At 39.7% G+C, this 22,940-nt stretch overlaps 1 protein-coding gene and 1 long non-coding RNA gene across 2 annotated transcripts in view; one reads left to right on the top strand and one right to left on the bottom strand.

Moving 5' to 3' along the window:
* Nucleotides 1–22,940, top strand: part of LOC118432740 — a 117,681-nt gene that overhangs the window by 11,488 nt on the left and 83,253 nt on the right. The gene's annotated exons all lie outside the window — the stretch shown is intronic.
* On the bottom strand, nt 12,530–22,931 carry LOC118432738 (homeobox protein ceh-30-like). The gene is made up of 3 exons (XM_035844349.1): nt 22,184–22,931; nt 13,887–14,065; nt 12,530–13,293 (listed from the first exon to the last, which is right to left on the bottom strand). Exons 1-3 carry the CDS (start codon nt 22,566–22,568, stop codon nt 13,009–13,011), a joined length of 849 nt encoding a protein of 282 aa, XP_035700242.1. The 5' UTR covers nt 22,569–22,931; the 3' UTR covers nt 12,530–13,008.

Below are 22,940 nucleotides of genomic sequence, written 5' to 3'. Positions count from 1 at the left end.
AAGGTTGTCTGGAGGTCACTACAGCTTTAGATAGAAAAGATAGAAAATAAAGAAAAGATCTCACATTGATAAGGATATTGAAAAGAATGACTAACAAAAAGATGTTAGCGACTTGAGCACCCGGTGCCCTATGTTCCCTTTCTTGTCTTTGATATCTTCTTTCTATAATTTTCTTCCCTTTATTCTGTTTTATTTTCATTTTCTATCTTTCCTTGTCTCTACAAATTCTTTTCAGTCAATGTTTTTCATTTCCTTTCCTTTCGTTCTCTTCTTTGGGTCTTTTTGCTCTTTTCTCTTTCTTTCCTTCCTTCTTTTTTTGCACTTGGGGCACCGGTGCGACACTGCGGGGTTCGAAAGATTACTCAAGGGATTTTGCAGATAAAGAACGAATTTTCTTACGTTTTGTGTATTTTGTATTTTCTTACGTTTCGTGTCTTCTAAGTCACACATTTACGTATTACGTAATATCTAAATCATACTAAATCGGCAAAAATAACACAACAGTGGCGCAGTGAACGAACCCCGCAGTGCCGCACCGGTGCCCCAAGTGCAGTGATATCATACCTTTAGGCCCCCTTTTCACTAAACGGCGATCGCGCTGCGCTCTCATTGCGACCTAAATAGGATACGTGTAACCTTTGATTATTATACAGCATGTAAAAGAGTGATTGAAAAGACAACAAAACACACAAATTCGTTTCTATACAATTCTCGTTGAGCAATCTGTAAAATTTGAGGTCGCAGAGAGAGCGCAGTGAGAGCACCGTCCTATATATGTGGAAAAAAAGGGGTTTAACAGACCATGCGGTGCAGATGTAGGGTAGCACACCCACCCTTGCCCACTATGTATAGACAACAATGATCGCCCTGTTACTGATGCTCTTGGCTAACAGTTGTTTGTGAGACTGCGAGCGACTTATCCCAGATCATCTCCCCTGGCGCCCAATCATGTCTTCATCATGGGGGGCACACAACCTGCTTAATGCGCATGCGCTGTCATACAACAGAACAACATGAAAAATATAAAAACCGCATTCTAACAACAATGAACTCTTTAGAAGCCCTAAACTATTTTTGCTGTAGGGAAAGAAATATAATCTGACTTGAAATAAAATGTAATGCATTTTAGATCATAAGATGGTGCCAATTCTACGTTGTGCTGCGTTCCTCGGGGGAACGGCACGGCGCATGCGCGCGAATCGTTGGATGAAAGGTCGCCATTTTAAGCCCGTCCTAATGGAGCAGAAGTAACCCCTAAGTCTTGGGGGAGGCTGCCCGCTAATCGGTGGGATCAAGTAGTGAGAAAAGACAGGACGCTATAGCTTTTCGTGGCGTTTCCTCGGAAGATAACATCTTCACTAAAGGGCGGGCGCCATTCAGGGACTATACAGTGTCCGGAAGAGTTCCAAATGCCGTAAGAAGGCGGCTATTGTCACATTTGGAATTCCTATCTTATTATGGTTATAGCATTGCTTAGGAGTGCCTTGTCTTTAGCTACGTACAGCGCATTTTAGTGTTGTTAACATTCCACATTCTTATCTATCGAAGGTACAGGACCAGCTGTAGTTACATGGTCCTTCCATTTTATCATCTACCACCTCACCATCTAAACCACACCATATTGCAGTGCAGCGTAAAAGTGAAAGAAAAGTATTAGCTACAACGTTGAAACAGACGTTTGCTTGCGATAGCAATAACTTCCGTTTTAGGTTAAACACGAAAAGAAAGTTTTTGTGTTCCACCCTTTTCGTGAACAAGAAAATAGTAGTTGTAGTCATATTAGTAGTAATAGTAGTAATAGAAGTTGTAGTAGCTATAGTGGTAGTACTAGTAGTAGTAGTAGTACTGGTAGTAGTAGTGGAAGTAGTAGTAGTAGTAGTAGTAGTAGTTGTAGCAGTAGCTTAGTAGCAGTAGCGATAGTAGAAAGACCTTTCTAGAAATAGTAATGGAAGTAGCTGTAGTAGTAGCATTGGCAGCAATAGAATTAGTAGCTGTAGTAGTAGCAGTGATAGTAGTAGTAGTAGCTAGTAGTGGCAGTTAAATTGAGGTAGCAACAACATCAGCAGTAATAGTAGTATGAGTAGTAGCCGAAGAGTGTAGTAGAAGTAGTAGTGGTGGAGATTGTTGGAGTAATACTTAGTAGTAGTCGTTGTTAGTTGTGTAGTAGGAAGACAATGGCCGTAGTAGTAGTTGTTGTTGTGTAGTAGGAAGAGAATGGCTGCAGTAGTACTGTAGTAGTATGCGTAGTAGTAGTAATAGTAGTAGGATGGGAAAGAAGAGGGAGGAGCAGTAATAATTGACACTTGTCTATAACACATAGATGTCGGAATGCCGGCTTGATTGACACACGCCGCGACCGATCTCGGCTCGCATGCAGACGGCTAATCCGGGATTGACCACAGCACCCTCCCCCTGTGCACACGTCTCACCACATTAACGTCCATGTAGTCCTCCGCACGCAACATGCCCGTAAAGACAAAACCTAAAAGTGGCCGGATAACGTTTACTCTATGATCACACACATCCGACCCGACGTCATGGTATTTACAAAGCATTCATTAAAAGTGCTTAGGATTTTTTTCCTCTGAGCTCCCACCGATTTCCCCTTCCGAAATCCACCGACGCGACCCGAAGTGTCCCCGGGCAAGGATTGCCGAATCTCCGCCGACAAAAATGGAGGGCTTAGACCCTGTAAAGTCGACAATACATCGGCTCATGAGAAAGTCATTTAGGCATTGAACCGACCAAGAGTAGAATCAATAAGTAGGGTACTCTAAAATCATCTCTATTGAGTCGAGGTTTATACAAAAGTAAGCCGGCGACTCCCGTGGAGTTTTGGGAGGGCGACTGGAGTCCTTTGATGGCACCGAAACGTATTATTTGTTTTTCATAATAGCTGCGATTGTCGTTTTGTTGCTGTGACCTCAAATCGGAGAAGCGTGCAGGGAGAATTAGGCGTGTGGAAGTCATATAAGTGGTGCCCAGACAAGGCTATCCGGCCGGGTTGGTACTGATTGAACATTGTGATAACATCAAGATTTAAACATTTGTTTTCATGCACCATGATACGTTTTACTCATACTCAATTAGATAATCATAATGTCTAAATAAATCTATAATGAAAACAACATTAAGATCTTAATTTCATCTGTTCTTTTTAGCACCGTTTAACCAGATTTTGAAGGAACACCTGTCAATTTTCCTTATCTTTTTCCACCCCCCTCCCTGCCCCTTATTCTTCGGCATTCTCTCTTAGAACTGATTTGAAATATATATTTTTGTTTTGGTAGGCTCTGAACTCTCGTGGGTCTGCTTGCAATTGTGAACTGGCTTTGGTGACGACTCAAGCAAGACCCATTAGTAAATGCCCCAACAACACCGAGTATTGAGTTATGATAACAGGTCAGGGAGCAGGAGACAAGGCGGATTGATACCTCAGCCCTCGGGCAGGGAAGGATTTTCGCCCGTCAACATAACAATGGAGTGACGGTCCGACACTGATCGGACCTGCCGGATGTAGGATTGTCCATCACGGATACGGAGATCAACGATGACTACAGGTAGATTTTTATCTGGTCGGTTGGGAATTCAAAGGGGGAGGGGGGGCAAATTTCTCATCATAAATCATTATAAATCTCCACCTCCGCTTTTATCCTTTCAACAAGGTTTTCTTCTACGATAGGCATTTGTGTATGTCTTCGTTATTTCAAGATGGTTCGATTCATTCAAAAGTTTTGAATTCGTAATCGAACTAATACTTGAATGTGTATTTTGATTGTTTCGGGGAGACAACTTGTAGAGATGACCCGTCACCTGTTTTTTTCTCACCCTGCCGATATGGAAAGTCCAATAAACAAGTAAACGAACGTTACCCTGGCACCCGAAGAGAAAGGCTACTGCAAGAGGGAAAAGTATTTTGGCTGCATTCACCCTTACAGAAGGACTTTTGGAATAAAGTAACATTTATAACATACCTTGGCGTTTTGTACATTGATAGATAAACTGACAAACGTTTACAGCTTTTTAACAAGACACGTCCATCAATATGTGATTTTTTTTTCTTGTTCAACTAATTAATTGTGACACTCACAATACCTGTTGTGACAAAATGGCTTCCAAGTGATAGCGTTTTGTACATTCAAAAGTAAACTGACAAAGGTTAACGGATTTTCATCAAGATAGGTGATTTTCATCAAGATGTGTTTCTTGTTCCATAAACTATTTTGACGTGACAGAAACAGCGCAAGGTGTGACAAAATTGCTTCCTATAGCTAGTGGTAGAAAGAAAGTAAATTATCTCATTATTTGTACCTCACAAATTATTGTACCTCACAAGTTAATGTATTGAGGAAATCTTGTGCCTCATGGCTTGGAGAAATGTAAGAGTGACAGATAGAATCTAGCGTTGTTTATTGGGTGTCACAACAATTTGTGGAACAAGAAAAACATTTCACATCTTGATGGACGTATCTTAAGACAAAGCTGTAAACGTTTGTCAGTTTCCTGTGACATTTAAAGTGTTTACATCATGAGCAGCGACCACAAATTGTTGTCGTACGACAGTACTTAAATATTGACTAATGATTGAAGGGAGCTTTTGAATTTCTAAAGCAATAGAAGAAAGACATAATAATGGACCAAGCCATGCCTTAACATTGTGCTCTTATGCGCTAAGGGTGTATTGTTTTTGTTTGAGTTTTCAGGAGAATTAAGTGTTCAAACTGTTCAATGAAACCTTACATTTTCACCTATACGTCGAAGGAGAGTGTCAATAGAACCAGTTTTGGGCACATCCTTGTGGATAGTGTTTGATCTAATCGCATTGGCGCCACTCTAGTCGTTAAAAAAACGCCCATCGAAAACTTGCCAATTACCCGTCCCCCCACAAAGCCTAACCTTCGCTTCTGGAAACGCTCCGAGGCGGCGGAAGAACTGTTTTCAAACAATCGCCCGTTTCTATTCATCTCCTGAATCTTTAAAATCCCAGCAAGAAAAACCGACAGACATCCCAAGAACGCTACCGCTGGGAGGGAAAAGTGATGGACAGCTGTTTGGGACGAGTTTTTACGATGTATAATTGGGTGTGATTATGTTGTAATGGCTTGTCTGATGATCGCTGAGGCAATGGCCTTGGTAGTCGTTTTAACGGACCGAGTCCGGAAAGACACGAGACATCAGTGGTGAAATCGCGGAACAATACTGTGAATGAAGAAATGTTCGGGGTGGTTTTATGTTCGCGGTTTTCGCGGTGGCCACTTCACCGCGAACTTAAAATACCGCGAACATTTTTCCATTATAGTATGAAATTGCAGTCTTTGGCGCTATCGCGAACTTAAAACCACAGCAAACACCCCACTTTCTTGCTAAGGCCACAGCAAGTAAATTTTATGGATGACATCAGCGCGCGCATTAATTTTCGCCTGATTTCAGAAAAAAAAACAAGAATTTTTTTCTTCTGAAGGGATGGTAAACATGACGATAAAGTACCAAAATGAGCAAATATGTTGTATTGTTGTACTTGTACTTGTAGAAGTGACACTTGCGACGTACCCAGGACTGTAGTTGTAGAAATGAAACTTATTGGATAGTTGTTAAAGTGACACCAATATGGAAGCCATGAGTGTGGTTACCAACTTTGTTGGTGATGCCAGTCTACCACACTAGTGTCACTTTTACCGCACCAGTACATGTCTTGAATACAGGAATGAATGCCTTGTTGGCTCTGATACCATGTTTTGTCCCTTTAATTCTTGTTACAACATTCATCACAACTTTATGGTGCCTATTTTTGAAAATGTAGCCATCTTGTTTTTTTTCACCCATCTTGTTTTTTTTTCGCCCTATCGCACTATTTTTGCAGTCTGCAGAGGATGTCATCCATAAAATTTACTTGCTGTGGCCTAACGCGAAATGAAATCCCCGCGAACTTAAATGCATTTACAGTATTGCAAGATAATCCGCACTTGGTTTTTCAGGGGTAACGACAAACAGCAAACTTTTTTATCTTTATTTCTTGCTTTGTTATTTCTTAGAACAAAGGCATCGTTTCAACGGGTTTTAACTTCTTTAACGAGAAGAATTGTACCGTTTCTTTCAGTCCTTGTCTTTTTTACTGACTGGCAGTAACAGTAATAGTAGTAGTCGTAGTAGTAGTAGAAGTAGTAGTAGTAGTACTAGTATCGGTAGTAGTAATAGTAGTAGTAGTAATAGTAGCAGTACTACTTCTACTACTAGTAGTAGTAGTAGTTGTCTTTTTATGTTTTCTCTCCCTTTGCGTCCATCTCCCTCACTTACTATTTTCCACTTGAAAGATTAGCTTTCTATCATTACGTAACACGAGTCTGTTTGGCATAAATGAGTATGTGACGTCAAGTACTGTACAACTATATTTTGAGTGCAATATGTTTTGCACAACAGTAAATGCAGTTACGGTTTTGGTGTAATACTTTATAATGTATCATATGTCTTCAGATCATTTCATTCTCTGTCATTTTTTTCTGCAAACACATTATTTGCGTAAAAATGACAGCTGTAATTCGATAATGTTGCCATTGGTTGTCGCATCGAATGTTAGGAAAATTTTCACGCAGACGCTTTCTAAAGACCATTTGACCCAGCCGCCATTTTGGGTACACCCGTTGTTGCTTAGCAACGAAATGAACCTGCTAAATACCGCCTTATAGCTTGCATGATAAAAATTGTATGATGAAAATTAATCAGTTGCGAGAAATACTGCGCGTGCAGACTGGTCCTGTGACTATATTGATATCCAGGTAATAAGGTACACAATAAAAGTTACTTTAACAATTGGATGAGTGTGATAAAGTGGGTGCTATTACATTAATTCTCCAATAGAAGAATCCTGAATCAGAAGAGAATCCTTGTTGGCGAAAATATGAGACAAAGTTTCTACTTATCGCTATCACATGTTTTGTAGTTATCACGCTTTTCATGAGAAATAATTTTTTGAGCTAAAAGAATGAGATAGATAGCTACATGTAACTCTACATAAATGGTCAGACGTTACAGACAGAATCCACTGTCTTTTTGTTAGAGACTGAAACGTATCTAACCAAAACTATGACCTATTCCTAACTATAGCTAAGTTTAGACATCCAGGTAATAAGATTCAATGACGAAACATCCGAGTAAAAAGTGTCATATCCAGTTGCTCGAGTAACTATTATTTGGCGTATGTCAAAACTGTGTTCCTGTAACCAATACTACCTTTTCTATTACGGGGTATGAGTTTGCAGATTCACACTACGGAAAGGAGATAACCCAAGTGATAAGCCTTCCAGGGTTTGGAATTTTCTATCATATCTAGATCTTGGGTACGTAGGAACATCATCAACAAGAATCAATGTATTTTGGTTTGAGTGGCTCTTTGCGTTAGGTCTATAATGTCCACCTAATTAGCGTTCTTAAGCGTTCTTAAAGTGTTTTTATTTACTTCCCCCCTTAAGTCATCCCGAACAAAAGGAAAACCGTCTGGCTGGTACCGCATTCCTTGGCTCTTTGCCTCATTTTTCCTGACTTTTCCTTCAAATCCCTTCTTCTAATGGGGCGAAAGAATTGGGCTAAGAAAGGGTAATCCGGGTCTATTCACACCGGGGGTGAGGTATGGAGGGGGTCATCACACGCAAGGCCTACAATGGACAGTACAAATCCCCAATTTTAGCCTCATGCATGGCCTATTGCTTTGGAACATTCGTCTGGATTTGGTTGAAAGATGTGTGGAAACCATGTATATATTCTCCTTGTTATGATCGATAGCGAACCGTGCACGAGAAGTTGAAGAAGAAACGAGGGAGGAAAAGACAAGAAAAGAGAAGTAAAATAAGAAGCAATAGTTCTTAAAGTAAGGAAAGGGTCATCGTACGTTATTTCTCAACACTGTACTGTGATTGCAGTGGTACTGAAGGACATAGTTTTTACTGCATCAAAGTATACATTATGTCCATAAAGTACATCTGTATAGAGCCAGTATATAAACACAATCATTCTTGACTTCTAGATATTCTATGACAACTTCAAACTAGGCACACTTTATTATTATATGGGCACAGCTATCAACATATCATCGCATTATATGTCTTCTTCTGCTTGTCTGATTTCTGATTTAAGAATTCAGTTGTCTTTTTGCATTATACCAGACCAACGATCCCCACTTATACGTCAAACCAACTCGACATATTACTTCCGCATAATTTACCAGTCACTAGTTGTAATCACTTCTCCAGAGCTAACTAGTAGCTCAAGTGCTTAGATTAATTAATTACCCCCTCGGGGAGCCCTTTGAAAGTGAATCACGCTAATTATAGGTCTCCTTTGGAGAGAATGACACCCAATAGGTACAAATGAATTAGAGGTGATCCCCTGTTGTATACAGGGCTCGGTGCGGTGCCACACCGTCTGCGGTTTTCTTTCATCCTTCCGAAGCGCTTTATTCGGTCTTACCTCCCGAAACACCCTCGGGCGCACTTCGGCAAGACTCGTCCATTTCCGTAGAAAATAGAGCGTACGATTTAACTAGTGTGTAAAAATGTTGGCTAATATTTACAAACAGTGTAACAAACTGTCTACAGTGTAGTAACAAATAAAACACACTCACAAACAGTGTAGTAACAAATAAAACACACTCCATTATAGAAGCAACATTTTGTGTAAGACGTTTTTCTTAAAGTTATGCTTTATGGAGGTAATTTCTTTAGGTTTCCATTAAGATAAGTTTATGCTGGATGTTACAACTTATAACTTATAACTTTGCACTCCAATTTTTCGTTTTTGTTTGATTCATTATCGAGAAAGATACTGACATATACACAACATAAACCATTAAATATGTATTTTTTCCTACAATATATTTCGATATACGTATGATACGCCATAAGAATACTGTACACAAGACAAAATTATATGCAATACAGTTGAATTTACACTATATTATAAGAATAAAGATGGAAGTTGTTAGATGTATGCCAAGGAATACAAACAAATATTTGCATTACATTGACTCTAAGGTTTGAAACTCTTGTTTAAGTAGAACATATTCTAACCCACTTAACTCAAATGTGTATTAAGAATAAAGTGTTTTAGAAAGATGTAATGTCAATATAAAAAAGCACACTACTCATAACAAATTATTTAATAGTTGTAAATATTCTATAGCTTTGAATCTTTTCACTACAGCTGAGCAAAGTTGTGCTTGTGTAACCCTTGATTCTATAATTGGAATACGAAAGCATAATTCAAAAGACATCAAAACAGACAAAACTTAAAACAAAGATGGTCCGTAGCTATGAAATTCGTTGAGCTAAATGAAAACAAGCTCATCTTACCAAACCAGGCGGGCTTTAGAGAAAAAAAAACTTCTTTGTCATCTAACGCCTATAAACGTCTTTTTGCATGTTTTGTAGACTTTCGAAAAGCTTTCGATTGTGCATGGCGTTAGCGGTCGCACCGACCCCCTAGTAACCAAGCAACAACTATTCCCTGTAGATCCGAAAAGTTGCCCCCGAACTGCGAGGAAAGACGTGTTTATAGGACGTGACAGAGAACAAATGTGTAATGGAGGATAATGAAGGGTTCTGTGACAATGACAGGCCGTGTGAGGGTGCCGACAACTATAGAGTACACAGAGGAGCATGGACTGGGTTATATAACACCGTCTGTCAGAAGTACACTACACGCCATGTTCAGCAAGGTTTTCTTGTAGAGACAGTAACAACTCAAAGTGGTATCTCACTGCACTTGGGGCACCGGTGCGTCACTGCGAGGTTCGAAAGGTTACTCAACGAATTTCAGAGATAAAGAACGACTTTACTCACGTTTTGTGTATTTTGTTGTCTTCTAAGTCATACTTTCACGTATTACGCAATATCTAACTTATTGAAAATCGGCAAAAATATCACAACAGTGGCGCAGTGATCGAACCCCGCATTGCCGCACCGGTAAAGCAAGTGCAGTGAGATACCACCTTTATTAAGCGACAAAAGATTGACAGATAGCTCAATGAATTTCATAGATAAAGACTGATTTTGTCACATTTTGTGTCTTATTGTATTCTGAATCGCACTTTTAAATTTTGCATCATATTTCAATTGAAAAGCAAATAATTACACAAATTCGATTTTGGTTTGCTATTTGATTGTCGTAAGCTTGAGGTCTGTTTTAAAAATATTCTATGGAATATTGCATTCTATCGTGATTCTCGTTGCATACCAAATAGTATGCCTGTGGTGATATGCATATTTCTATGCTCGAATTGCTTGTTGTCTATGGGGTTACAGATGCTGTATGGTGCTTTCATTACCCTTTATCTATCAGCAATTGGCTTTGGGTCATAAACGATCATTAAACTTCATATTTAACTCCTCTTTATACATCTAATGTGAAAAACATGATACAGATGTAACATATCATTCTTGTACGCATCCATGTTTGTATAACAGATCTAAGATTTTTAGAGACACAGTATCAGCAATTAGCCTTGGGTCATAAACGATCATTAAACTTCATATTAAACTCATCTTTAAAGACCTAATGTGAAAAACATGATGCAGATGTAACATATCATTTTTGTACGCATCCATCTTTGTGTAACAGATCTGTGATTTTACAGACAGATGTGAAAACTTGGGCAGCTTAGGATCGCTTAACTTCCCTTGTTCACAGTCACATTCAGAAATTCCTAGCCCTGTACTTTAATAGAGATTAATAACGCCCGAAAACTAGCGGTGAAAGCCAACAATACAAGTCTCATTGCAAAATCCGCTGTTTCGTCAGAAGCATTGACCTGAGCCACGACATGTGGACCTTTGTGGAAAAAAAGTCTTCTACCGTTTGGGTACATCAAAGGCGAACCTTACCCCGGAGGAGGTTGCTTTGCTTAAAGGATATCAATATCACTTTTACACGCTTGACATTGTCGGTAATTTGACTTTAAATGTCCCATTTACAAGCTTTCATAGCGAGTGAATTGGGAACTGTACGGGTGGTCGGGTTTCTAAAGGCCTGCTGCAACTTCACAAGCTTGCTCTGGTCTTTTATTAACTTTGCCCATCTGTTGTGGCTATGGGTGTATTGTTGGGGGATATCTTCCACGGTGTGGGGCTCCCATAGCAAATGTGCACGCCGGTGTTGAGAATGGTACGGGTGCACCCGGCACATATGTGGGCACTGGACCTTTGGCAGCACGGGTCTTCAGTACAAGGTCTAGGGTCGATTTGGGCGTGAAATTTTGCATAATGTTTTCAATTACACCACTCAAGTTACGTAGGGCTAGAAGTAAGCATCATATAGTCGCGGTGTTTCACGTTGGAAAGATATCACAAAGACTACTACAAACTTAAAATTCTACATACCCAAAGTCCAAAAGTGGCTTTTCGTAAATGCAACATACAATGTGTTATATTCTCTTTTCCATATACATGTAGTTATTGTAAGTATTTGCTTCGAGAAGTAATACATTGAATTTGTGGTCACAAATGATACTGAGACTTTAGCGTATCCTAGTAAGCATTGTATTAAAAAAAGCGAAACTTCTATCGTGTAAGCTTCTTTTACTTTCTTAAACGTCAGAGGCTTTGATAATATCTACATCTACGTACTGTACTTGAAGTGACTGATCGTTTTCGAATTTCGTCAATTTCACAGTACTTTGTTTACCTTCAAATGAATTAAAACCTACAGATGATCTTAGATAAATGCTCTAAGTTGCTAGTCCTCTGGTTATTCACGAAATCTTTCATACAGCGTATACAACACTTTCGGTGTGCAAATGGTGTCATAAGCTGAGGTTCTTGTTTTTTTTTAGGCTTCACGATTGGGCTCTGACTTTTGTCACTTTCGCTAAGTATAAAACTCCATCACAAGATAACACCAATGATTGCCCACTGCACATAGATACCACTCGCTCATGGACGGGTAGGCAAGAGTTATGTTCTCTCAAACCAAGTGTGTTGTAATGTGATATAATTCACCCAATTAAGATAACATCATTGCCTATCTGGCGGGGATATCATTAAGAGGGTGACCAATTTCCACACGTAATGAGCAGCTGTAGACGCCCTAACGTGACGCCTTGTAGGCCCTGCGGTTCTCTTTGGCGCCTCCGTTCTGTGCGAAGATCTTATGCGGCAACCGCAGAATGGCCAGACACCGTGATAACATCGAAACGCGATCGCCTGTACACTAACACGTTGTGTCGCTGTCAATTGCCATTAAGCTAGCTGTTCTGGAGGCTGGTTTAACACTCATTAAGACCGTCCGTTTGTAGTTCACTGATTGGTTTCTGTGTTAAACCAATTTAAAATCTAATCATTTCGGTTATTATGTCGGACTCAACATCTTCAGAACCTAAGCCGCCTATTTGACACATATATGACAGACCAATGTGCTTACTAGAATTATAGCTACAATGTATTTCGCCAAAAAATGGCAACACGAAGTTTTCTTTGTAAGGTTTAAAAAAAATCTATATGTATACTGATATAAGAAACTAAATACCCATAAAGGCCAAAAATTCTGTAGAGAAAATTCCTTTTTTATTACTTTTGTACTACGAATAGGAAAAGACTCTATACAACCTTACGAAATCTTATTGCATAATCATACATGTATAGATCTTAATAAAGGCACTTTGTTGATTACCTAACTATTGCATAAATAATAGACGACTGTGTAATCATAAAGGAACCTCAGAATAATATTATTCCTATTGTACTTCTAAAGTCTTTTGTAGTTTACGTTTATCGGAACAAACTTTTCTCTTGACATAGGCAGTGAGGAAGAAAAAATCATGTGCATAGTTTGAACGTAACGACTTCTAACGTCTACAACCGAATCACCAACGTATTAACATCAATGGAACTAGGCTTGAGAATTCAAATTCAAAATCAGCAGCTACGTGAACATCTAGTTTGCTGTTCGTTATTTTAAGGAGAAAAATACAATATTTACTTAGAATAGAATTATTTACACTTACACTGTAGCGACTAAATCAGACTATGTTCTTGCTGGGCTATTTGGAGTCGCAGGGCCAGCTAACGTTGGTTGATGGGCTAGCACTGGCGAAGGGTATCTCGGGAAGGCTGGTGCTGCCTGGAACGGGGTGTATTGGTAATACCCCGGATGTTGGCCCATGTTGTAAAGTCTCTGAGCATAGGCCCAAGGATTTGGTGCTCCGTAAAGTCCAGCAAGGGATGCATAGTGTTGGTGGGCGAGTAGTTCCAGGTCGTTGGTGTACTTCCTTTTCCATTTCGTCCTCCTGTTCTGGAACCAGATTTTTATCTGCAAGAGCGATAAACGCACAAAATAAACGAATGCTTTTGCTAAAAGTGTGCAAGAAAAATAGATGTGGTGATGGAGGTATAAAGTGGCATCTTACTACAATCAATATTTTGTTTCAAATGATCAATGCATTGCATTGCATACAGACGGGGGGCGTCATAAACTTCCTGCAACGTATGATATAGTCCTCACTATGTCACGTGTTCTATTTTTATAAGGTCATTGAAGAGTTGTTTATTCCTTGACTGAACGACTGCTGTTACCGTTGCTCAATGGGCGATTTGAAATGTTCCATTTTGGGATGTACTATGTTGAAAAAAATTCTTTACTCTAACTTTAGAATGACTTTTACGGTCACAGATGAAATTTTAGTCAGCAAGCTGATTCAGTTTAAGATTAAACTAAACAACTTCTACACTAACTGTGTTTCTGTGAGTTTGAGCTGGTTGGGTAGCTCTTGTCGTTTGGCTTTTACAGCAGCTTTCACGATTTCTTATTCATATTTTTTAGATTGATAGCTTTATAGTTAGTGATTCAAGGTTATTATATAATATAATAAGCAGTTTATATACTAGTTTGGAAATTCTGCTAACCTGGGTTTCTGTGAGTTTGAGCTGGTTGGACAGCTCCAGTCGTTTGGTGACAGACAGGTATTTGTTCTTCTGGAACTCGCCCTCCAGTTCCTTGATCTGCTCTGCCGTGAAGGCCGTACGGGGGCGCTTCTTTCTCTCATCTTGTCTGTACAAACGGGGCGATTCCGATCGAACGTCGTCTGAAATATGGAATTTCAACACATAAGCGACAAAGACAACATAATTATTGCCCTTCCAATAAGATTTATATTCGTATTTAACTTGTATTTTGTACCGTTCAATACAATGAAGGAAAAGATATGACTTGAATTGAATCATCATTACTAGATGAAACCATTTGAAAAACATTGTTGGGACTTGACTGCTTCGCAATTTAGCAGGCAATAAATAAAACAATTATGAAATATGATGTCGGTTATTGACGTTCAAACAAAGCCTCCGCCAACGGACTTATGTATGATATATTCTGCGTGCCAGGTGTCTTTCGTAAGGGTACATATTGCTGATATCAAAACGTCAATGGCTATATGATATTACAAATCATATCTCGGCAGTCTTACGCATTTCCTTAGATAAGATTCATCATACACAACAAGTGGTCTTTGGTGTTCGCCAAAAAGCCTTACAATCTGCATATCAATTTTCATTCTGTTCACATACGTAGGATTTGGAAATATACATCTCATACATATGCAGATCTCCGTCCTCAATAGAAATTCTAAAATGATAAAGCATATACAGCGCACTATATCAACACGAGAGACTAAAACAAACAAGAAAGACAGATAAAAAATGTAGTTGTATGGTCAATATACTTATGTATCAGAGACCCAGCAGCTATATACTAGTAAGTATAAAAGTGTAGTATTACATTATGCGGTGAGAGTTACTTATAAATGCTATAACAAAGATAAAAGCTAGTTAGAAACATTTCAGAGAGACAACAAATGTCGAAACTGTTCTCTTTTATCTGATGAAGATCGCAATATTAGTAGACACCCGCCGGCAACAGAAGAATGAACCAATTTTTCCCATTATGATTGTTCATCCACTTTGTTTAATGACTTATAATGAAGCTTTATCATCACATATTTGTGCCAATCTACAGTGACAACATAAAGGCTGAAGGCCATACACCTATTATATTCACAATGGCTCCCTATTGCTGGACTGTTTTCAAAAGATGTGTCGGTTGTAATAGGTGTAAAATGAGCCACGCGAACCAGTCAACTAAAACATACCTGTCGCCTTCTCGTGAGATTGTTTTCCTGAGAAACGTAAAAACCCATTTGTTTTCCTTACCGTACACATAAACACGTAAACAATGATTTCAGGTGTGTCCATCACCTTAATAGTTTAACAAATACTTTCACAATTACCAAACCTTAACATGTCACTCAACATAGCAGCATTGATAAATCTATTAAATTTGTATTTAGTTTTGAAACTCTTCATGAATTTTTAAAAAGCTTTTGAAAATGAGTTGTTTTTTTTCGTTTTCTTTCTACAAAGTAGATCAGAGGAGATCATTTTGGACAATGAGGAATATGCTTTGAACTGTGAGACCGAGATTTTATCTGCTATACGATGAGTCAAAAGTCAAGTCTGCTGGCTACACGGCTATCTTGGAACATCTGTTCGTCTGGGTGAGTAAGAATTGGCGTCGTTGGTTGGCGCCACCATCGCCCGGAGTGGTATTTTAACCACTCAGATCACTTGTAAGGACATAACAATGGCTTGAGGGACAACATGGGACAAGGGGACAACCTTGGTTTCCTCGGAACAAGACTAGACTGGGAAAAATGGTCTTCGTTGGGACGGAAACTTAACTTTTTGACAAGAATACCAAACTTCATTTAGAACTAGATGATGCTACCGTGTCATGTGTATTGTCAACAAAGATCATCAGCATATACGTACAAAAGATATGCGAAAAAAATAAACGACAGTGAAAAGTTGATATCTGAAAAGCTGGCCATTACCTTCTAATATCATGTGAATAACATTCCCCATGCGTTTTGATAAAGCGAGATGCATTTTCAGTTTTAATTCACTATTACCAAGCGAGAAGAAGTCGAACTTATAAAGCTAGACTATAGCACTAGAATAGAGCACTTCTACCAATATATTCATATTCATGTCTTTTTGTGCGCCATTTAGCTCGGTAGGGCAACAATGTACAAGAAATGTTTCCGTTTATTCATTCATTATAGCTAGCCTATATACAAAAGTTACGCATTTTACACTTACGTTTGTTGCGAATGCTACATTGCAATACAAAACTTCATCGAAAATATATCTTCTCACATAAAACAACAAACAAAAACCTTGACTTAAACATCTAACAAACATTTACAGACAATCCTAATCTATAGATTTGATACCAACCTTTGAAAGTAAGATTTCGTTTGAGATTACAGATCGCTTATCTGTTTAAAAATCTTTCTGTCTCTGTAGTCCAATAAATCTGTCCAAAACGTACAATTAACCTTCACATGATTTGAGTAATTACTTTGTGACATTCACAGACGAAGATGTCTAGAATGTGGATTTATTACCTTTGTCTTGACAATAGTAGCAGAAGGTTGGTCTGTTCAAATTTTGAAGTTCACTTTCCTATTCTACACCTGTTGTATATTGTCAACGTATACTTCGTGATATATGCTGGTATCAAATGGGAGAAAGCTAGAACGGCATATGTTAGCAAAAACATACGTGATATACTTGAATAACTTGTTTCCTACAGAAATTCGAGAGGTATAGAAAAAAAGCATTTTTCCAAACTAAATCCACACCCTTTAAGTTTTTTTTCTTTCTATGAAAATATAAGCAATTTGATATGCATGTTCTTGTCAATGTTACCACGTCTGAAGCAATTTTATTTGAACTGGCAAAAATCAAACAGTTTGTCGTTTTGATTAGAAAACAACTTCGAAGTAAACGTATTATCATTGAAAAGATAAAGGTGTGTAAGAAATGTTTTGTATGTTATCACATTTTACGCTGTTTTATGGCATTTAAATTTACTTTCCTTTATTTTTTATTTTTATCTTTTTTTAATATATGAAAAGTGAACGTTTCTGCGCTTTTGTTGATGGAGGAACGTAATTCTCACTTCGCTGCAATGAACAGATACTGGTCCAGATGTTTCCCAACATGTAATCTAATCCCAACCTACCCATTAAACTCACGCAAACATTTGTCCGCTGTCTTCCATTGTAAAGGGAATATAATTTCCGAATTACCGGGCATATCACAAACGATAAAGACGATTTTCTGCTCTCCTTTCGTACGCTCTCCCCTATTTGTCTCTCGTTTCAAGCGCGACCGAGAAAATTTATCTTCAAAAAGGAAGCCTTAACACTGGGGGTGGGGCCAATCGTAGTGCGTGAAAGGGTGTTGAATACGGGTGATACCGATCCCAATATTGCCTGCAACGTTTTGTAAAAGCTCGATTCAACAGTATTGAATGTGGGAGCAGCAGGTGGTAGCAACATGCTGGTCTCGCAACAAAACTTCACACGAAACTCTTGTCTTTTATTAACTTAGCGCATCTGTTGAAGGCGGCGGAGGGTTTTTGTTGGAGTGGACGGTGATCGCGGCGGATTTTCCATGGAGATCGGAGTGGACAATTTAGAAGCGGCGCTTTTTAAGTCATTGTGGGTTTGAAACACGAGTCGGCTCGTCTAAGAGCTCTCTTACAACAACTTTGAGTAAAATTCAGTGGCTTAAACGTTTAAGATAGCTCTGAGCTACACAATCCGTCTCTGATATAAATCTAAGCTTCATGGAACCTGTTTTAAACCTTTCGTTCAGGGGTTTTTACACAACTTTTAATCACAAGTTACAAGCCTCTTTTCAATGTATGATAGCAGAGAATATGATTTTTGAACGGTATTAAAATTTTTGAAAGGATAAGAATGATCCTCTATGTAAGTGCATGATTCTTCACCCCTGTACTTTTGAATTTAAATTCATGCAGTACAAGATACTGTATCTAGAAAGATTTCTTTGTAAATTTTGGATGTTGTCTTAAGGGGTATCTCACCGGACTGCGGTAAGTTGGTGGCGTGTCTGTGTTCTATATTGGATTTGTGTTACCTTTGAATTTACATGTATAACGGAAACATCATGCAAAAATTAAATGTACAAGTATGAACAAAAAGACAACTAAACTCTCAAAACCTAAAAAACTTTGTTTTTTATCATTGGAATTTGTTGAGGGATCTGTCGAGTTTGCAGCGACACAGTAAACGCACCGCACCTTCAGTAGCAAAATCAGTCAGTCTTCCTTGCATCCCTCTTCTACCCCCCTCCCACCTTCACTACCAATGACGTGTACCCGAAAGGCCGTGATCCCAAGTTGTCAAAACACCAGCTGATCGCTTTTAAAACATTAAGGTCGTCTCAGTGAAATGGTCCTCCCTCTTCAAACCCTTTTTCCTCCGACCATGTTTCCTCCGACCTCCGCTGTGTTGAGCACAAGTCTATCCGTCTCAAATTGGAGTAGGGAAACTTTGATGTAAAGTTTACACAACAGGAGCCACTTGCGCGGGTAGGTTACATCCGTTCATCCATCACTTGTGTGTTTGTAACTTCAACACGGTCTTGGCTGCTGGTGTAAGGGGATCTTCTGTGAGATTTCCGCGCCACGGGGCACGATGTTTCGGCGCGGCGTTGATCTAAATTCGCCGGGGCATTGAGCGCCGCGCGCCGCATACTTCACCTACAACCCCCCGGTAAAATCAAAATAGTTCTAATCCTTCCGAAAACAGAGTGAATTCCCGCAACTTTAAAACTGTTTCTTTTTTATTTTCAATTGCCATATCTAAACCTTAAGATTTAAAAGGTTTATAATAAATTTCACTGAGTTGTTTTTTTCTTTCAATCTTAAAAAAAACCCCTAGGTACTTTGAGTGACATCGGAAAAGACATGTATTTCCGCTATACACTTGCCACGGCACTATAGTAAAGTAGACCTAGTTTGTATATCTTAAAGCCTTTGCGGGAAGCAGCCTCAACTGCGGTACGGTGTAAAATATATTTCAGTTGAGTCAGAGTGGTAGCCTGGGCGTAGGTGTTACCGTATAGCGACATCTGAAAAAGTGCATGTATTTCCGCTATACATATGCAACTAGTAAAAGTATACCTAGTCTTAAGGCCTTTGCGGGAAGCAAACGCAAATGTGGTAAGGTGTAAAATATAATACAGGTGAGTCAGAGTGATAGACATGTCGTAGGTGTTACCATATAGGCCCCGTGGGGAGGACTAGGCACTTTTTATGAAAATCTAGGTACTTTGAGTGACATCTAAAAATACATGTATTTCCGCTATACATTCGCCACCGGTAAAAGTAGGCCTAGTTTGTACTCGTATTTCTTAAAGCCTTTGCGGGAAGCAAATTCAACTGCGGTACAGGTGAGTCAGAGTGATAGACATGTCGTAGGTGTTACCGTATAGCCCCCATGGGGAGGACTTATCTGTCTGTTCCATCACACCGTCTGTCCTGTTCCTGTCGTATGATTCACGGTGCCCACATCGTTTGTTGTCGCTCTATGGCGCCACCATTGTTTATACCCTACACAAGACAGGTTTCCTTAACGTTTCGCCGAATCTCGGTACACCTAATTACACCAAACAACAGGTAGAAGGATGATACTGTGTGCCACTATCTCAAACACCGGAACTTCAGGGAACGCTACAAACTGATAAAGATTTTCCACTCGCTTAGTTTTGTCCTTCTCTAGACCAAGCGACACAACCAAGAGAAAAACATGTTTTTTGATGCTTCAAAAAGAGCCATTATGGAACAATCATAACTTTCAGCAAACAGGTAAAAGGATGATACTGTGTGCCACTATCTCAAACACCGGAACTTCAGGGAACGCTACGAACTGATTAAGATTTTCCACTCGCTTAGTTTTGTCCTTCTTTAGGCCAAGGGACACAACCAAGAGAAAAACATGTTTTTATATGCTTTAAAAACAGCCATTATGGGAAAATCACAACGTTCAGAAAAGCTGATGTTCAACCTATTAGATTTGCTTTAAAAAAAGAGAAAGAGAAATGATTTCATAAGTCCTTGGTGCAAGAAATATCAAGTTGACTACTATGACATATTTGTGGTTTGAAATCTGTGTTATTTTGTGTCGTGTATGTGTTGTTTTGTTAACGGAATGGTATAATAAAAGATCTATCTACATTTACGATTATGTAATTTCAATGCTAATAGTTAATCCAAAAACTACGGCCGCTACCGTTCCTTGAGTTGCGCACTCACACCATAAGTACACAAAACACAGCCTAGCCTTCTTTCTTGGCGCCAGATATGTTTATACCTTTGCCCGACTTACTGAGGGATTCCCAGGCGGAATTTCAGTAGATAACGAGCCTATATTCCGGGTTCATGAGATATCGCACGGTGGTTAGTTTCTCAAGTGGGCGGCGGAGACCAGAGACGCCGGGTTTGGGGATAGAGGGCCACCTTACAGACCTATCGGTTGCGTCTGCCGGCGTCCCCAACATGTACACCTGGGGACACGGGTTCAAATCCCACACACAAGTAGATACACAATTCTGTCCTGCCTTCTACAGACAATAAGCGCAGCCTTATACCATCCAACCGACTTGCTGAATAATGGAAAACAATACGGAAGCTAGAAAAATACCGGGATCTGGGGTATGACTTCGATCCTCAATACCGGTCATCACTTGTATCACCCGTACAATTCATTTACGTTTTTAAGTAGAAGTGTTTCGAAATAGTACGTAATTCACATCGTCCATTAAACACTTAGATTATATCGACTTTACAAAAGCGTTTGAACTACGTAAACAATACCAGTGCTACTAATGTTTTTAACAATACAAGTCAAGTACAGAAGACAACTTGATGCTTCTTTGTAGACTTCATCTTTTGAGCATTTACTTTAGCTTTGGCACGAATATTACATTGTAAAATCGCGTTCTTCTTAAAGAATAAAGAAGCAATGGTTTGCTCTCGTATGAGTCTTGAAAAGAGAGGAAGTAAGTTGCTATAACTACCTGTTCTCCCTACCTGACTCACGGTGCAGAAACAGGTAAATAAACTACACGTCGTGCAAAACACACAAACAAACACGCCAGGAAAACGGATATGCCTTTGAAGTGACCACACCGTTTGAAGTATTCTCTAGCTGTGGTCAGTCGTTATGTCAATGTCTGACCACTTTACAAGGTCCCGAGTAGTAGCAAGAGAGCTAGTTAGTTTTAACTACCGTTTTTGTTGACATAGTGTGTCCTTGGTTTAAGTCGAAGGCATTTAAAGTAATCTATGTGTAGAAACTTCCATCTTTTTGTAGCTGAGTTCCAGTATCTACAGGTGAAGCAAGTCACTACCCTTTTAGTGGTACATTGTGTACTATGATATCAATAGGGTTGGTATATGATAGGAATGAAAACACACATTTATATGTTTTGTAGTAGAAAACGAAACATATCAAGATTGAATTTCTCAAGAAAATCCTACCGAAAAGAGGCAATAACATATGGATGATAAAAGTGGCCACATTTTACAAGAAAGTAACATGAAACTCGACTATGAACCAAACTGACCTAAAATACAAACCCCAATGAAGAAAACAATGGGGGGAACCTGAAGGATGTCGCCCCGCAATGTATAGCGTGCATAATATGAGCCTTGTTTTATTCTACACATTTCGTATTTCCGTAAGTTTATATATTTTATGGTAACGGTATCAATTTAAGTTAGAAAATATCGAGCCTTTGTCCTTCCGTTTTTACGCGTAGCTAATCGTTGTAAGTAAAACTGCGCTGTTCGAGTTCTTGTCGCTTATACAGAACATACGGACAATTCGTTTTAAAACAGTTTTCCTTAACAACGATTGAGTCAATAAACCTCGTATTACAGATTTTAGTCAGGTATAGCCTTTTCTAGTCCACATTGTGATATTTCAAGTGCAATAGGAGAGAAAACATCCCAAAGAGTTTTTATAGTAGCATAGACAAAGTTAGGAAGAGCAACTTTTGTTTTTCCGTTTGACGGGCAGCCCAAGTGCCGAGAGCTAAGCAGCTGTAAAAAGGATTCACTTCTCGAGGTTGTCTTAACACAAAGGATGCGAGAAAATGATTAATGAGAAAATTATCTTGAAGGAGACAACCTTAATGGCGGTAATACAGTAATTGAAAGTAATGGTTATAATGACTGTTAAGAAGTCTTCAATTGATAACCTACCGATTGGTGGGGTGAAGCCTTAAGAACTTATCATGTTTCTTAAGAGATAGGGGGTATTTCTTACCGTCGTTCGCTTTCATCTTCTTGCTGTGGATGTCCTCAGTTGTAGGTGACGGCGACTTGAGGCTGTCGGGTGTCCTTGCCGAAGACGTGGAGCTTACTTCCGGCGAAGACGCCGAGGCGATCGACGCGTCTGTACGGGGCGAGGCGGAGAAAGGCCCGCCGGACTTCTCAACCTCGATCGGTGCCCCCAGCCCGTGGAGATCCCTCCTGGGTGACTCGTGCGCTGAAGCTTTCTGACTGTGGCGCTGTCTGTCTCTATCGAGGTTGTTGTTGTTCGAGAGTATCCTAGCGATAGAGAAGTCGCTTGTGTTCGGGCGAGGGCTCGTGTTCTCCCGCCCAGGGCTCGGGCGCCTCTCCCTCTCCTGCACGTCGTCTGTCAGCGACATCTTTGTCTACGTTCGTACCGATCCCGACACAAAAATGTGCCCGAGAACTAATGAGCGCACCAAGCCGCGCCAACAGTACAGAAATATTAGTGTCTGTAGACAGAAGGGCGCTACAACTTCCCGCAGTTAAACGGCGAAAAGCTTGGTCTTAATCTAGAGCGCGATAGGGTTGCCGCGGGTCGACTGACTCCAGAAACCACGACACCAGCCCCGACTCCAGGGTATAATGCCAGCATTCAGCCGGTAATTGATTCTAACAGATCTTGATTGGGCTACAATGGCCGCCCGTTGATGCAAAAGACCTTATTGATTAGGATTTCTGATGTGAAACGGGGCCACATCGCCGCCAGCAAGGTAGACCGCAGCACTTCA

Source organism: Branchiostoma floridae, chromosome 16 (genome assembly GCF_000003815.2).
Source record: "Branchiostoma floridae strain S238N-H82 chromosome 16, Bfl_VNyyK, whole genome shotgun sequence".
In the NCBI taxonomy this organism is placed as follows: Eukaryota; Metazoa; Chordata; class Leptocardii; order Amphioxiformes; family Branchiostomatidae; genus Branchiostoma; species Branchiostoma floridae.
This window is presented reverse-complemented; position numbering and strand designations above follow the sequence as displayed.

Bases quoted from the DNA above. Each gene is read 5' to 3' on its own strand.
- LOC118432738 (XM_035844349.1), bottom strand. From the start codon at position 22,568: ATGTCGCTGACAGACGACGTGCAGGAGAGGGAGAGGCGCCCGAGCCCT. The intron at 14,066-22,183 runs GTAAGAAATACC...TCCATATTTCAG, and splicing joins GAAGATGAAAGCGAACGACG to ACGACGTTCGATCGGAATCG. The intron at 13,294-13,886 runs GTTAGCAGAATT...TCGCTCTTGCAG, and splicing joins TCAAACTCACAGAAACCCAG to ATAAAAATCTGGTTCCAGAA.